This window comes from Anabrus simplex, chromosome 1 (assembly GCF_040414725.1).
Source record: "Anabrus simplex isolate iqAnaSimp1 chromosome 1, ASM4041472v1, whole genome shotgun sequence".
Classification (NCBI taxonomy): domain Eukaryota; kingdom Metazoa; phylum Arthropoda; class Insecta; order Orthoptera; family Tettigoniidae; genus Anabrus; species Anabrus simplex.
Window position 1 is genome coordinate 994220509 of NC_090265.1, and position 16743 is coordinate 994237251.

The 16743-nt window shown below is 38.3% G+C and overlaps 1 protein-coding gene across 9 annotated transcripts in view; it reads left to right on the forward strand.

Annotated features, from left to right (window-relative positions):
* The window catches only part of Abl (tyrosine-protein kinase Abl), a 520947-nt gene extending 504599 nt beyond the window's left edge, over positions 1–16348 (forward strand). For all 9 annotated transcript variants that reach the window (XM_067136890.2, XM_067136892.2, XM_067136891.2 and 6 more), the window contains one exon: positions 11956–16348. In XM_067136890.2, coding sequence (XP_066992991.2) covers positions 11956–14700 — 2745 coding nt within the window. In that variant the 3' untranslated portion in view covers positions 14701–16348. The remainder of the gene's footprint in view (positions 1–11955) is intronic.
* The last annotated feature ends 395 nt before the right edge of the window (positions 16349–16743 follow it).

The window sequence follows — 16743 nt, forward strand, 5'->3', positions numbered from 1 at the left end:
TGTATGTATGTATGTATGTATGTATGTATGTATGTATGTACACGCATCACGACAAAACGGCTGAAGAGAATTTAATGAAAATCGGAATGTAAAGTCGGGTGATGAACCGCTACAATCTAGGCTATAATTTATTTTAATCACGCTGAGTGAAATGGTACTTTAGGGGAAGGTCTGAAATTTAATTCTCAAATATTTATGTTATTAGTGGTCGTGTCTTAATGAAAATCAGCAGACAAACATGGGAAAATATAAGTCGCTACAATATAGGCTATACACGCTGAGAAAAATGGTAGTTTAGGGGAAGGCCTTAAATTTAATTGTCAAATATTTATTGTATTAGAGGTCGTATCTTCACGAAAATTGGTATGCAAAGTCGGAGAATAGGTCACTATAATCTAGGCTATCAATAATGTTATTCACACTGAGTGAAATGGTAGTTTAGGGGAAGGCCTGAAATGTAATCTATATATATAAAATAAGAGTTTTGTCTGTACATTGCTCAGAATTTGAAAAGAATGATATATTTGTATCGGTCATGTTCACAGTAACAAGAAAATGCATTTTTACTTTTCCGTAATTTCTGTCTGTCTGTCTGTCTGTCTGTCTGTCTGTCTGTCTGTCTGTCTGTCTGTCTGTCTGTCTGTCTGTCTGTCTGTCTGTCTGTCTGTCTGTCTGTCTGTCTGTATTTACACGCATCATGAGAAAACGGCTGAAGAGAATTTAATGAAAATCGGAATTAAAGTCGGGTGATGAACCGCTACTATCTAAGCTATAAATTATTTTAATCGCGCTGAGCGAAATGGTAGTTTAGGGAAGGCCTGAAATTTAATTCTCAAATATTTATGTTATTAGTGGTCGTGTCTTACTGAAAATCGGTAGACAAAGATGGGAAATAAGTCGCCACAATATAGGCTATACACGCTGAGAATAATGGTAGTTTAGGGAAAGGCCTTAAATTTAATTGTCAAATATTTATTGTATTAGTGGTCATATCTTCACGAAAATTGGTATGCAAAGTCGGGAAATAGGTCGCTATAATCTAGGCTATCAATAATGTTATTCACACTGAGTAAAATGGTAGTTTAGGGGAAGGCCTGAAATGTAATCTATATACAGAGTGAAGCGAAATTCGCGCACTCGGGCGTCACAGTGCGACTCCCCACATGCCAGCAATAAAAAAATGTATTTCACAAAAGTGCGTCCTGCGAGTATATCAGGCAGAAAAAGGACGTTGAATAGTGGCAATCTGGCAACACTGTAACCACATGTACGGTAAGTACCTCTGTCAGCAACGTATACCCGTGCTGTACAGTGGGTGCAGTGGATATAGTTTAGGGTTGGCATGCAGGAGGTAGAGGGTTCGATCCTTGGTTGAGGCGCATTTTTTTATTTACTAATTCCCATCGGACATTACATACTGTTATACATTACGACACCGTACCTTAGGTCTCATGTATCCTACATTTACAACATTTTGTAACGCTGAACACAACAAATACTTTGCTAGGCCTACTGGTAACGTAAGCCCTAACGAAATATAATGGACTTGAACGAGGCAAGAATAATAGTTGCTACTAATCTATGAGATCATTGGAGGAGGGTAGAAAGAAAACAGGTTTCGCATTTAGTATATGAAGTGGTGCGAATAAATTCATGCCCACGACGTGAAAAGGACGTCTTTCAAAGCTGGCCAAGGAAAACAATTGTTCGTCCATTTGTAGGATCGTAGTATGTAAGTGCAAATGGTTTCTAGAGGACCCGCTGCAATGGCTGTTGACAATTAAGTTGCCACATACCATACAACCTGGACTACATTTATGAAATTTAAAAAAACACGCTTCAACCCAGGATCGACCCCTCGACCTCCTGAATGCTAACCCAAAACTGTATCCACTGCACCAACTGTACAGCACAAACAATACGTGCTGACAGAGGTAGTTACCTTACATGTGGTTACAGTGTTGCCAGATTGCCACTCTTCAACGCCCTTTTTCTGCCGGATATACTTGAAGGACGAACTTTTGTGAAAGACATTTTTTTATTGCTGGCATGTGAGCAGTCGCGCTGCGACGCTCGAGTGCGCGAATTTCGCTTCACTCTGTATATAAAATAAGAGTTTTGTCTGTACATTGCTTATAATTTGAAAAGAATGGTATTTCTGTATCGGTCATGTTCACAGTAACAAGAAAATGCATTTTTTACTTTTCCGTAATTTCTGTCTGTCTGTCTGTCCGTCTGTATGTATGTATGTACACGCATCAAGAGAAAACGGCTGAAGAGAATTTAATGAAAATCGTCATGTAATGTCGGGTGATGAACCACTACAATCTAGGCTATAAATTATTTTATTCACGCTGAGCGAAATGGTAGTTTATGGGAAGGCCTGAAATGTAATTCTGAAATAAGTTATTTATGTCATTAGTGGTCGTATCGATAAATCTATATATATATCAATCTCACAGCTGCGCGCCCCTAACCACACGGCCAACTCGCCTGGTCGTACCGACTGAAACAGCCTGCCTGTATATTGGCGGGAGGTAGCTGGGGAGTAAGATAACGTTCTTCTTTAGCATGCCATTCCTCTGGTTCATACATTTTCTGATATATCTGGTTCGTAACACACTGGTTCATCATAGTATTTGAGCTATTCAATACCTACTCTGAGGCACTGATTGGAATGAGTAGTGTGCATGTTTAACAGAATAATGACAGAGGAGTGTTCACGGCAGTCTGCGAGCTGTTTATTCCAGCTCTGGAACTTTGGACTCTTAGATCGGCACCGTAGTACTGTTCGTTGAAAGTGTGCGGTGTTTCATTTGATCGAGTATTTTATATGATAACATTGCTTTCAATCGCTACATTCCTACTGACGTTTTTGTAATGACCTATGTTGGATTAAGTTAGAAAAACCACCAAGTCAGTCTTTCTGAGAATCCCGTAGCGAAGCACGGGTACATCAGCTAGTACAGAAATAAATAACACTTTTCCAAATATCCTTATTTGGGCCAGGTAGGTTGACGACACATTTGTTATAATGAATGAAGAAATCAAGATTGCGACCTCTACCCTGCAGGAACTAAACAACATCGACCCCCACATCAAATTTACGCTTGAGTTCAAAAATAATAAAGTAATTAATTTCCTAGATTTAACTATTCTCAGAAACCCTTTTACTCTATCATATAGAATCTTCAGAAAACAGACACAAACTGTCAATACTATTCGTCAAGATTCCATACACCCCCAAACACACAAACGTGCAGCGTATAATATCATGGTTCATCGTGCATTTACGATACCTATGACTAAGAAAGACCTCAATAATGAGCTCAACACTATAAAGGCAATCACCAAATTCAATGGTTGCAACAGATCATTTATAGAACAGATAATAAATTCAGACACCTGCTTAAGACCACTCTCACAGAAGAAAAACCTAAAACTACCATTTCATCTACTTTTATATTCAATAATGATGTCCATCAAATCACCAATCTCTTTTGAAAACATAAAGTAAAAATTTTCTTCAGATCTAATAACAGGACTTCAGTAATTATACACAAGTCAGCATCTGTCAATACCTCTAACAGATTTTCTAAATCTGGAATCTATAGATTCAAGCCTCTTCAGCGCCTCTTAAGTGGGGCAAACAGGACGTAGCTTCACAACCAGATATTCAGAGCACGTCAACGCAGTAAGATATAATAAGTTTTCTGCTATAGGCCAACACATTCACGACTAATCATAAGTTCACTGACATTGAACATGACTTTGAGATACTTCAAATAGCAAACAAAGGGCCAATCAGGAACATTGTCAAAAATTGTTTTATTCATTGCAATCACTATTTCAATCCTAACTATAATTTAAATGAAATTTCCGAGAGATATAATATTCTTTTTTATCTCTTAATTATATGGTTAAAAAATATTAGACTGCCAAAAAACAACTCTTATCTTTCAAACCATATGTAATATATATCCTCATCATTTACCCCCACTACCATATCCTTCCGCTCCACCCTAGCTCCTTGACAGTTGCTCTGCCTCTACCCCTCCCCTCTCCTCCCTTTCGCCTCGGCCCTTAACCTTATGGTCGCATCTGTTGGTTCAGCTCCATTTGCCAATCAAGCAGGCTGCTGAAGGTGAGTTTGTTCCTAGTCGTTTCTTGTCATTTCTAGACATTTTGAGAAATGCGTGCGAATGTGCGATGTTTATTGAAACCTGTATGTCATGACGCTTATATCGATTGGAAATCTCTCGTTCTCGTGTGCTATGTTTGTGTTCATTCACATCAGTCTAGGCGATTCTAGAAACTAGTCACCAAATTTGGAGTCCATTTTAGTAATTTATTGACAAAATTTCAAAGACAACGACTTGACGTTTCTAGAGATTTTAGGAGCTATTTGGAGACAATTCTGGTGAATTTTATTTTATTTTATTACTTGATAAAAATATAATTGCGCTTTGCATAATCGTGTGGATGCATGATGCAATATGCATTTGCTAATTAATGGCATCTGAGCGCATGACTGATTCACAGATGTGGAACATGAGTTCATACTATTTTCGGAAGGCTTATCAGAGACCGATCATCTTACTCACTCCCTGTGAGAGAATAGAGATGTGTAATTTTTAGCCTTGTAGCCTCCTATAGCAACAGTCGGATTTTGAGATGGTAATTACAATGCTAAAAAGAGAAAGATGTTCCACCTAGTCAGTACAATAATATTGTTGCACGAATTAACGTAGCAACATATTTAATTTGTTATGGGACCGGTTTCGACATATGTCCATGTCATCATCAGCCGACACAAAAATGGCAAGAAGTTAACACAATTCTAACACTTATGACACTTTTCTTGAATTAAAAATAGAAGTTCATGGAGAGGTTCTTGAGCACTCTTGCTGTAGATCTTGAGGTTTAAAAAAATGATGCAGTATAATTCACAATTGTTGTTATTCAAGGAATAAAATTTGTTCTTAGGTAACAAATGATATGATTTTGTTTTAGTACTTCAAAAGATGGATAGTGGTATATATAAAAACTCTTAGAATATGAGACTATTAGTACTGATATGGATTTTATGAGATCTAAGGAAAAGAAAACAAATTAAAAATAAGAAATAGAAAAGTGAAAATAGTAAGGTAAGTAATATTATGAGGCTCACTTTTATTTAGCCTTGTCATGAAGTATAAGAGGGAGTAAGAAACAAAAATTGAATATAGGTAGGGGATAGGAGGGGGTAAGGGAGTAAGGGGAGTAGTTTAAGGTGGGTCAGGGGGGTGTTGTGGTAAGGGCAAGTAGCGCGAGAAGGTGTTGTGTATTACATGGAAGATTGAACGCGTACTTGTCAACTTGAAGCTTTTGAAAACTAAGATAAGGAAGTCAAAAAGAATATTCGGTTTTTCAGACAAATCGTTAAGATTTTGGTTAGGATTAAAATATTGATCAAGGTGTATTAATCAATTTTCAGTGATATCAAGAAGAGGGCCTTTGTTTAAGGTACTGATAATTTCAATGTCTTGGTCTAACGTAGTGAAATGATGTTTTATGTCTTGCATGTGTTGCCCTATTGCTGAGAATTTATTGTATTTTATCGAGTTAACATGTTCTGAATATCTAATTTTGAAGCTGCGTCCAGTTTGTCCAATGTAAGAAGAATCACAGGTGTTGCATTTAAAACGATATACGCCAGATTTTGAAAATATATTAGTTCTGTTTATAGATTTGGAGTTATAAATCACATCCATGTTTCTATTGTTAGTTCGAAAGAAAATTTTGGAATTATGTTTTTTGAAGATATTGGCAATGCAGGAGCCGTTTTCATTGAAAGTGATGGTAGAGTAAGCTGCTGGTTTAGGATTGTCATTTGATAGCGTTGTATTTGTTCGGTGTTTAAATTTATTGATCATTCGTTCATTAAAAAATATACTGTAACCATTAAATTTAGCGATGGAACGTATGATATTAAGTTCTTTATTTAAATTTTCTTTAGATAAAGGTATTTTGAAAGCGCGGTTAACCATACTGTTGTAAGTGGCACATTTATGTGATTGTGGGTGTGAGGAATCTTATCTTATGGTAGTAGCTGTTTGTGTGGGTTTCTTATAAATCATATAAGATAAAGAATAAGTTAATCTGCTAATTGTTATATCTAGAAAATAGATTGAACTGTTGGATTCAGTTTCAAGTGTAAATTTAATATGAGGATCAATCTTGTTGAGATTATTAAGAGTAGAGGATGCATTAATAATCCTATCATCTAGAATTACCAATGTATCATCCACATATCTTGCCCAAAAAAGTATATTCTTGAAATTATCGTTGTTATCAATAAAATTGTGTTCCAGAAAATCTAAGTATATCTCTGCCAAGATCCCCGATGCTGGTGATTCCATTGCCAAGCCATCTTGTTGGTATATTATACTGTCAAATGTGAAAAAATTGTTATTGACTACCAATTTTAAGACAGTTATGATATCAAGAATCTCAAATTTACTCAGGTGACTGTATGTATTCAGGTTTCTTGTGATAATGGAAAATAATTTTTTGGTATTAATGCTAGGGTACATATTGAGAATATGAAAAGAATGTAAAGAATGGCATGGCTGAATTTGAAAGTTGTTCAGTTTTTCAATTAGCTCATCAGTACTTTTAATAGACTGTTTTTGATAAAAACTTATAATTATTCTTTAGAAATTTCTGAATGAATTGGGCTAATTTGTATAGCGGACTGGGTCTGTAATTAATGATCGGGCGAATGGGGACATCAGCCTTGTGGATCTTAGGGAAAGCTTTTGCAGTTGGTAGACCCGGATTCATCTTCAATAACTTTGTTTTCTCATAATCTGTGAATAGGGGAGAGGTGTTCTTTAATGTTTGCTTAAGAAGATGCTGAATCTGTTGAGTTGGGTCTTTTTAATTATTGAAAAAGAATTATTGCTGAAAAGGGGTTTTTTTTTTTCTCCCCAATGTATTCAATTTTATCCATAACAACGGTTGTGTTACCCTTATATCAGCTTTTGTAATGATGAGATTATTATTTTCAATTTTCTTTTTAAGCTTGAAAATGAGTTCTCTTTCAGAGAAAGTGTCTCTTTTAGTAGTTTTTGTATTTGTAATCGTGGTGTGAATCTTATTTAATTTTTTCTTTACATCAAATCTTACTTCGTCTTGTAAATCTATGGGCATTTTACTGATGGCTATTTCAGATTCTGTAACTAAATTTAAAATTGTATTAACTTTATTTGTGTTGGGCCAATTATGTTTAGGGCCATAAGAGAGGATCGAGTTGTCATCATCATCTAGAGTTGTTTTTGATAAGTTGAGTACAGGTGGATGGAACTTCTTTATTATGTTGTCAGGATTGTTCCATTTTTATTTATTTATTTACTTATTTATGCACGAAGCACAAGATACAGCTACACTGAGCAAATTTCACTTGCACTGTCAAGACTATTTAACAAACATAAACTTTCATAATAAAATATAACAAACATAACAAAATATAACAAGATCAGGTACACAGCCTACTAATAACAACTGTCCAAATCGAAAACCATGAGAATGTCCTTGTTCATAGCCAAGTCGTCGTGGGTCAAGATGGCAGTATAATCCCTTCACATCAACTTATCTTTAAGAGACTATTTACACACCTCTTCAATACACTTTAATTTGATGCTATATCAAGCTCTTGTCTCCTATTAATATTGTTAAAAAGTGTTGGGAGGCGGATTAGGAAAGATCGTTGAAGTATTGAGTGCTGAGTGTGGGGAATGTGGAGAAGGTCTTAGGTTCTGGTGGAACAGGAAGGAACATGGAGAGAGAAGAGTGAGACAAGATGTTCCGAGCGTTAATGCCCATTTAAGATCCCGTGAAGGAAACTCAGGTCAGCTACCTGTCACCTGATGTGCAGCGGTGACATATTAATTGCCATTAATACCTGCTGCGTAGACAGATTTCTGAGCTTGGGGTTTCTGTTCCTTACAATTGCAGTAAAGAAGGACGCTGCTCTGTCTAACTGCTTAGTATTGAAGGGGGAGGCTGTTGTCCAAATAGGAGAGCAGTAGTTTAAGAGAGGTTGAATGATCATAAGGAAGAAGTGACGAAGAGCAATGGGGTCAGAAATTTCTGTGAAGCGATAGAGAATGCCTATTAATTTCATAGCCTTGGTTGTATATGTTTCTATGTAGGTCTTAAATTGTAAGTTTGTATCGAATATTACACCTAAGTCAAGCTGTTGCGTAACCACGGTGACGGGCTTGTTGAATAGGTAATATGATGTCAGTAGAGGAGATTTACGTAGTGTTATGGTCTTGTGGCTGCATTTTTGTGGATTGGGGATAAGTTTCCAAGTACGGCACCAGTTCGAGAGGGCATTAAGTGAGGACTGTAGCAGAGCTGCATCTGCTGTATTCCTGATCTCCCTAAATATCTTGCAGTTGTCAGCAAAGAGTAGGGTGTTCGCTGTTTCGTTGAGTTTGGATGGCAGATCATCCATAAACAAAGAAAACAGCAAGGAGCCAAGAGTACTGCCTTGTGTGACACCGAAGGTGACTAGTAATCATGAAGATGAAGTGCCTGATATTACCACTCTCTGCCAACGGTTATGTAGGAAGCCAGCAAGAGGGTTCAGTATATTAAATCATTCGGAGAGTTTATGGAGCAACAGAGTATGGTCTACAGAATCGAAATCTTTCGAAATGTCTACGTAGCAGATATCCAGCTGTGATTTAGCTACAATGGCGTGTGATGCAAAGCTATGCAGAGTAGCCAGGTTTGTTAGACAAGAGCCACCTGGTAGAACACCATGCTGCTTGGTTCAGATATACGGCAAAGTGAATGGGAGGAGACACTGGTATATAATTTTATCAAAGGTAAAGGATAGTGTGGCGAGAATAGAAATTGGTCGGTAAGATGAAACATTAAATTTGTTGCCTGGTTTGAGAAGTGGAACAATATTTGCCTGTTTCCAGGTAATAGGAAAATAGCCCGTGGCAAAACATCTGTTAAATAATTAAGAGAGAGGGACGCAAAGAGTGCTGGCAATATTTTTTAGGAAAAGAGGACCTATAGTGTCGGCACCGGTGTGGTAGTTATGTTTGATAGGGTTCTGTTTGAAGGTGTACCAACGGGAGGGAGCGGTTGGTTTTGTAAGTGAGGGGAGAAGTTGGAGAAGAAATACCTGTTGAACAGTTCATTGCGATCGGTGCCATCTGCTGTTGCATCATTGTGGTTCACTCTGACAGGAATCTGCTCCGTCCTTCTCCGTGTGTTGATGAGACTCCAGTAGCACTTGGGATTGCTGCGGACGTTTTCAGTGACGGTGTCTACGTGTGTTTTGTAGTCTCGTCTGACCATAAACATCGCGTGGCAGCAGATTTTAACGAAGGTATTGTGAGTGTGCGGGTTAGGGAAGTCTTTCCACAGGCACCAAGCTTTCTTCTTATTAAATAGTATCAGTCTGGTCTCTTGTGATATCCAGTTTTGATATTTGCTGGTAGTAGCCCGTTGTGCAGGTACGAAGTCTTTAATTGCAGCTTGCAGCCAGTCGTACAACAGGTCAAGAGCCGATTCAATATCGGCTATTTCGAGCAGACTCCAGGGAAGGCATGCCAGGGCTCGACACATTGCAGGCCAGTCAGCACGGCGCCAGATGTAGGTAGGGCGGTAGGATGTCCTGCTTGTGAGGCTTTGAGGAGGGGTGGGAAGAAAGAATGTAGCATCAAGAGACTGGTGGTCGCACAGAAAAAGGTTTCTGCCTGGGGTTATTGTTTTAAGTTCTAATGAGGAGAGTATGAAATTCAGGGTGTTGGGTCCACGGGTTGAGTACATATTAAACTGTTTCAGTACGAGGCCATTAATAAAACTGTCTATAAAGTATGTGTCACAGTTGTTAGCTGACTGTCCGGTAGTTGGAGAAGACCACTTTATAGACAGGTTAAAGTCGCCCATTAAAATTACTTCACCATGAGGGAGAGCTGCAATGACTGAGTCCAGGCACTGTTCAAGGTCACAGAATGGGCTGTTTGGTGGTCTGTAGTAACATCCCACAAGTACAGTGCGTCGAGGAAAGAGTAGCTCCACCCACACTAACTCACAGTTCCGTTCGAGATCTGTCCTTCGTTTACATGGTAACGCACTGTTCACTGCTAGCATCACTCCACCACCTAGAGTAGCGCAATCACGACTGAATATGCTGTAATTAGCACTGAGTGGTAGTTCACTGTCACTAGCCCACGAGAGCCGTGTTTCAGTAAGTCCGATCACGTCAACTTCTCTTAAGTCTGACAGGGATAGTTCACAATCAGACAGCTTATTGTTTAGGCTTTGCACATTCTGACAATAGATGTTTATGTCTGTTTTCGTTTCACAAGTGGTGGGACCGGGGTTTAAGTGGACATCTCCAGCCAGTAGTAGGAGGCAAAGCAAGCCCCTAATCGCTGAGCAACCAGGCCTAGGCTTGTTCGGCTCAGAGCTAGTAGGGAGGCGCCTATAAGTCTGGAAAATGGCGCATCCAGTCAGAGAGAACGCCGGAATGTAGTAGTTTCTCTCTGCTAGTAGCCATGCAAAAGGAAAACTCACTTTTTCACTTGCACACACCGATTCCTTAACTCGAATACAGTAGACCTGTGCAGAGAACCGTAAAGCGCAACAACTCTGATTATTACCACACAAACAACACAAACTGCAGCAGCACTAAGCTTGCGTGTGTCTACTCCAGCCGCCATCTTGACTTGGTTACTTTAGTAACATTTCTGCTTAGCACTGAGTTGTTTTTACCAATGTAATTATTAGTTCAATACGGATCAGTGATGAAGTTTATAACTTTAAATTTTGAGATGGTAAGTGTTATAATATATACCATATACCTGTATTGCGCAAGACATGTAGAATAAGCAGTTTTGACCAGTTGTATCTCCTGATTTTTCTTGATTTTCTTATCAAAATCTGATTTTTGGTTTTGTAAAGTTGGCAGATATGCAGTCAAAATGTACATCGCACAAAAGCTAACGAAACCAACCTGAATGACCATACACATTTAAAAAATCTCCCTCCTCTCTTTGTCTTACTTATTTAATATCTGGTCAACATTTACACTGTTTACACTAGCACTTAATGAATCCCGCAAGAGGAAATCTCTGACTTATATATCTGGAATATAGGTTAGGATATTCGTATCTATAGTCAATTCTTTACGCACCATCTCGCCATTGGAGACAATTTTTTGGATTATCATTTATCACTAGAAATAACATGTTGCAAGATACTCTCTAATTCAATTTCATACTTGATTTAATCAAAATCATTAACTTACATTTACTCCATAATACATAAAATAGCCTACATTATGACGTGAAAAAGCAAAATAACCCTCTCCCATCTCCTGTGGACAGAAGGCAGGATCCATAGCACTCCTGTCGTTCCCCTACTTCACCTCCCCTCTCCACGGAACAGAGTGCAATGCCCACAGATACTTTTCGCTCAATCCCTCCATGACCACAGTCCTGGACCAGTGATTGAAGGCAACGAACTACATTTTAGCAGCTTAGATAAGTATAGAAACATTTTTATAAATTAATATGGAGACTGTTGAATACTAATACAATCATTATTTGTTAATACTTGTTCATATTATCGCCAACTCTCAATCATTGACAAGCTTATGCAATGTAAACAATATTGTACATATAAACACATGATTTAAGATGATTTGATAGAATCTAAGGATGTTCTTTTAGACTGAAACATGTTCATTCTTTGTTTAATGGTGTGTATTTTTTACAGGTATGTTGTAGTGTTATGTATTATATTTGAACTTGTGTGTTTGATAGACTGAAAAGCTTTTAAGTTATGTTTAACTAAGTCAACATTGGGAAATATGGCTTTCTTCTTAACAAAAAATTATGTTCATTCTGACACAAGTTTTTATACTTGCTTCATTTTTTCTAGGTTGTACAGGTGGCTGCTCTAGAAGTGAAAAATGTAACTCGAGCTATCAATCGTTATGGAACCCTCCCAAAAGGTGCTCGGATTGGAGCCTATCTGGAATCTCTGCGTCAAAGTGGGCTTGCATCAGGTCAGGATGTGGAGAGTGGCACAGAGGCAACAGAGGAGTGCACTGAAGCAGCTGTGGGAGACCTAGTACCTCATCGTTCTGTGTCGCCTCGTACAAACATCCGCACTCAGCCTCAGATGATACGCAGCAATTCATCAGGAGGTGTTGTTGGGGGCTTTCATCATCCACCCCCATCTTCCCCTACAGCTGGCAAACTTCAGCGTCCTCGTACTACAGGAGTGTCCAGAAATCACAGTACTGATGCCTGTGGTAGTTTGCGCACGTTCAGGACCTCTTCTAACACCTCTTCATTTAGAGGTGGTAGTCCTTCAAGAATTGTGCAGCCTTCACTTGCAGATCTTGAATTTCCTCCTCCACCAGCAGATTTACCTCCACCTCCAGAAGAATTTGATTGTCTGAATGAAGCCACTCCCTTAACTCCTGAACCTCCCCCTCTTGTATCAGGTGCCTCGCCCAGCCCAGAGAGAAGACGTCTCCGCATCGGTCCATCAAATAATAAACCTGCTGGTCTGTCATCTTCACCGCGGTCTCTACGCAAATTAGGCCATAGTTCTAGTCTTGATCAACCTTCCACGCAGTGGCTGCCTTCAGGATCAAATGAAACTGAGGTGGTAGGGACTGAAAGTGTTCCAGTAGCAGAACACAGTGACCAGGAAAAGGATAGTCCACAGTCTGCTAAAATAGGTGATGTTAAGAACACAGAGCCCTCGATTGAAGAAGCCAGTTCTAGATTTGGTGTTAGTTTGAGGCACAGGGAACCTTCAACCGATTCATGTAGCAGCATAAAGTCAGGAGGTGATAGAGAGGATGCTTTTCTGTCTCAAAGCGGACGTCGTAACTCCAAGGGGCGGCCTAGGGATCGTCCTCCAAGTCCACCTAGATCTAGTCGCAGCATGACTTCTCCCAGTGTTGAAATTAAAAGTCCATTGTCCCCAACTAGTGATACTCCTGCATTGTGTTCACCTGGTGAAGTGCAAGTTGTATCCTCTGAACAAAGTTCTTCTCCTCAAGGTAACAAAGAACAGAGGAATAGTTTTGGTGAGGTGGACAATAAGCGCTCAAGTCAAGTGACTGAAGATAATGTGTTTAGATTAGGAACATCTACAAATGATTCGAATGATGTGGGGGACAAAAGAAATTCAAATAATAAAGTGTTCAAAAATGTTCATATTGGAATGAAAGAAATGCTTGAATTGAAACTAGTAGCTGAAATAAAGGAAAGGGCTGATCTCAAATTAGGGCGTGGTAGCTCTAAAGAGTCACCCCAGACCGAGCAGCAGACAAATTTGCCTAGTGATCTAAACTTGACCTTGGACCCTGCATCCCAGTTGGTTTCCGAATTGTCTGAAGGCATTCAGTATGAATCGGATAAAAGAGAAGTCCACTCTGAGGCTCCTCCTAGCAAAAGTTCTCCTGATAACTGCAAGGGTCCAATGTCACCTGTGGATTATAAGGCAAACTTGCGGAAATTTAGTAATCCTGTAAAGCAGGAGAGTGGTAGTACTATAGGTGGCTTTAAGGCTCAGTTGAAGAAATTTGAAGTTTCTAAAAGAAAAGAAGAAAGTGAAGATCATGCAGGGCCTATAATTGACTTTAAATCACGGCTCAGAAAAGTGGAAAGTACCTGTGATAAGCCTGTTGAAAAATTTTCGAAAAGGGGTGAAGGTGATAAATTGGAGGAAGAAGAACAAGAAGGAGTAGATGATAACACAAGGAGAAATAGCATATGTGTTGATGGAGATCATGAAGAAGATTCAAGGAAGCGGGACAGTACAATTAGTGCACATAGTTTAGATGGCAACCTTAAAGTGGAGGACAGCGAGGATAAGCGAAGGAGCACAGGTAGCATTAGTAGTCTTAAAAAACTCTGGGAAAGTAAAGAATCTTCTAGTGAATCTGGTAGATTAGATGCACCAGGTCAACTAAGTCCAAAGCTGGCTCTCAAGGCCCCAAAAGTTGAAGCACCACGCATTAGCCGTGAAGGCACTAGTGAAGAAAGTGATAAACCAAAGAATGAAGAGGTTAAAAAGGAGCTTAGTCCTGAAGAAAATTCAATCAGCAAAACAGGAAAGATTGTTACAGGTGAAAGGAGGGTGTGGCCACCTCCACCAACTGACGAAAAACCTGCTGTCCCAACCAAGCCAGCAGTTAAGGCATTAAAACCAGTTTTACCTTCTATGAAGCCTCCTGCTGCACCTTCTGGCTCAACTGCCATTTATGCCACTCCTAGCCTCTCCAAGCCACCTGTATTAACCAGAAATGCTGTGAGTGAGGAGGATTGTTCAGGAAAGCAAGATACTGGTGAGCGAGAAAATGTTTTAGAAATTTCGCAGGCTTTGGAGACTAGTCTATCATCTCTGCGATCATCATCTAATGTTTCTACTGGCAGTTGGCTGCAGTTATCGGACAAAATGGGACTTTTCCACTCTGCGTGTGTAGGTTATGCAGACCGGGTGCCACCTCATGCTCGGTTTCATTTTCGTGAACTGTTAACGCGACTGGAGAGTCAGGCACACCAACTGCGATCTGCAGGTGCCAGGAACTCAGCTGAAAATACTCGATTGTTTGGTGAAGTTCAGAATACTGTGAAGGATGTGATTAATGTTGTACAGAGATAAATACGTTGCTAGCTGTTTGTGGATACATTATACAAGCGTCAGCAGTTTATAGTTATAATAAATTGAATGTTGAAACAAGTATCTGTTAAATATGCTGCATTTCCAGTTTTATGCACATTCGTGATTAACTTGCAATCACTCCTAGGAACAACTGTATCCTTTCGAGGATAGCTACCAGTGTGTTGTATGTTTTGTAATCAGTTCGATACATGAAGATCAATGACTCGTTCAACTTTCTGTGTTTAAGAAGCACTGAAAAATTACTCAAATTATGACAGATGTGAACCGATGGGTTACAGGACTTCTTTATACATTTTCACTTGTGTATATTCTTTCATAAGTTATTTTCTACTACTACAGAAACTGACAGTTTTAATTAATTATTGTAAGAGGCTTCAGAGATGATATTCTAAAGGGTGTATGTTATTATGTTACAGATTGAGTTTCTGAAACGCTTAGGAGACGATGGAACTTGCTTTGCATTGATGTAAACAGTCCGGTGATTATGTTAATAACTGAAGAATTCAATTGGATGGAATTTTGCTGTGTCCTTATTCCTACATTATTAACTTTAAATATTGAAATTAGTTGCAACCCTCCTTTGTGTATCTATCTCTTTCACCCTTTTCTCACCTGTGATACTTTAAACATTGATTTAGTTGCTTGACAAAGCCTTGCGCTCAAGTGTGACTTAATTGCTTAAATAAGTGTTATTATTTGCATGGCAAAGGATTTATATATAAATACAAATGTACAGACAAGATAGTTACAGAAAATGTTTTAGGGACCATTGAAGTGCTAATGGGATATCACAAGGCTGGTGTCTTGGTGAAAGGAATGTCTTCTCCAGCTGGGAATGGTGGTTTGTGCTGCTTATGTTCATACATAAGGTTCAGGTTGCAAATCGTTCATGGAACATTGCTAAGAAGAAACATTACTTTGGCAAATAATACTCTGAAATTTCAAAGACTTTATTAATCATGCACAGAGTACAATTACTGCCTACACTTTCATTAGTTATGTGAAAACATTGTTTATGCTAGTCTTTGTATTGTATAATATGTAGGATTCCATGAGGTTGGAACATACTTAGAATGAAAATATTTTGTAAATCCAAAGATTTGAAGTGACCCTCCTATAATACTATCAGTTTCTTGAACTTGCCTAAATCATCAAATGACTTCCATTTATTTGCAAAATATAATTTCACTCATTTCTTAAATATATTTTTTTATGTGTATGGAACAACGAACTGAACATCATATATTTAAAAAAAAGTGTGTGTTTTGTACATCTTTCATCTTGTCCGATTGATACATAAAAACTTTTTTTCGTCCAAGACTTGTTGATTCTACTTTATTGATTTCTTTTGTATGAATCAGAATACTCTGTTAATGAAGAGCTGCTTTTTACTATCTACTAATTATTTATTTGTATTTCATCTGTTGTTTAACAGCTACATCATCAGTAAATTTTATCAAAATTGAGCAAATATGTTATCTACCTCTGCCTATGATGTGTAACAGTGCGAGGTTTTGTTCCTACACTTTATTGCAAATAATCCTCTTGTTCTTTAGCCTTTGTATTCAGAAGCTCAATATGTGTAAAATATATATATTTATCAGTACTGTGTACTGAGATAGAAGCATATCTTGCTCACTAGTTAAATACAATGCAAGTTCAGTTTTATCTCCATTTCTACATTTCCCCTCTCCCTCCCCTCTTATTTCTTCCTTGTTTTACTGTCCTTCTCTTTTGTATTATATTGCTGCATGTATTTTGTACAGGTAAAATGTGTTCCTTCTTAAATGTGAACTGTTCTGTATGAATGTTTGTATAATTAACTTAAAATATAGACAAGATCTAGGTCACATCCAGTTACTTCAAAATTTCTTTTTTCTTTTTTTTCCCCCCTAGCTAACCTGTATCATAATACAGTATTAAAATTGACTCAGAGAACTGTGATTGGAATATCAGCCAAAGCATGTAAGATATTTATATTGAAAGGCAAGTGGTTCAGGTTTTGCATAAACTCTTGGACCC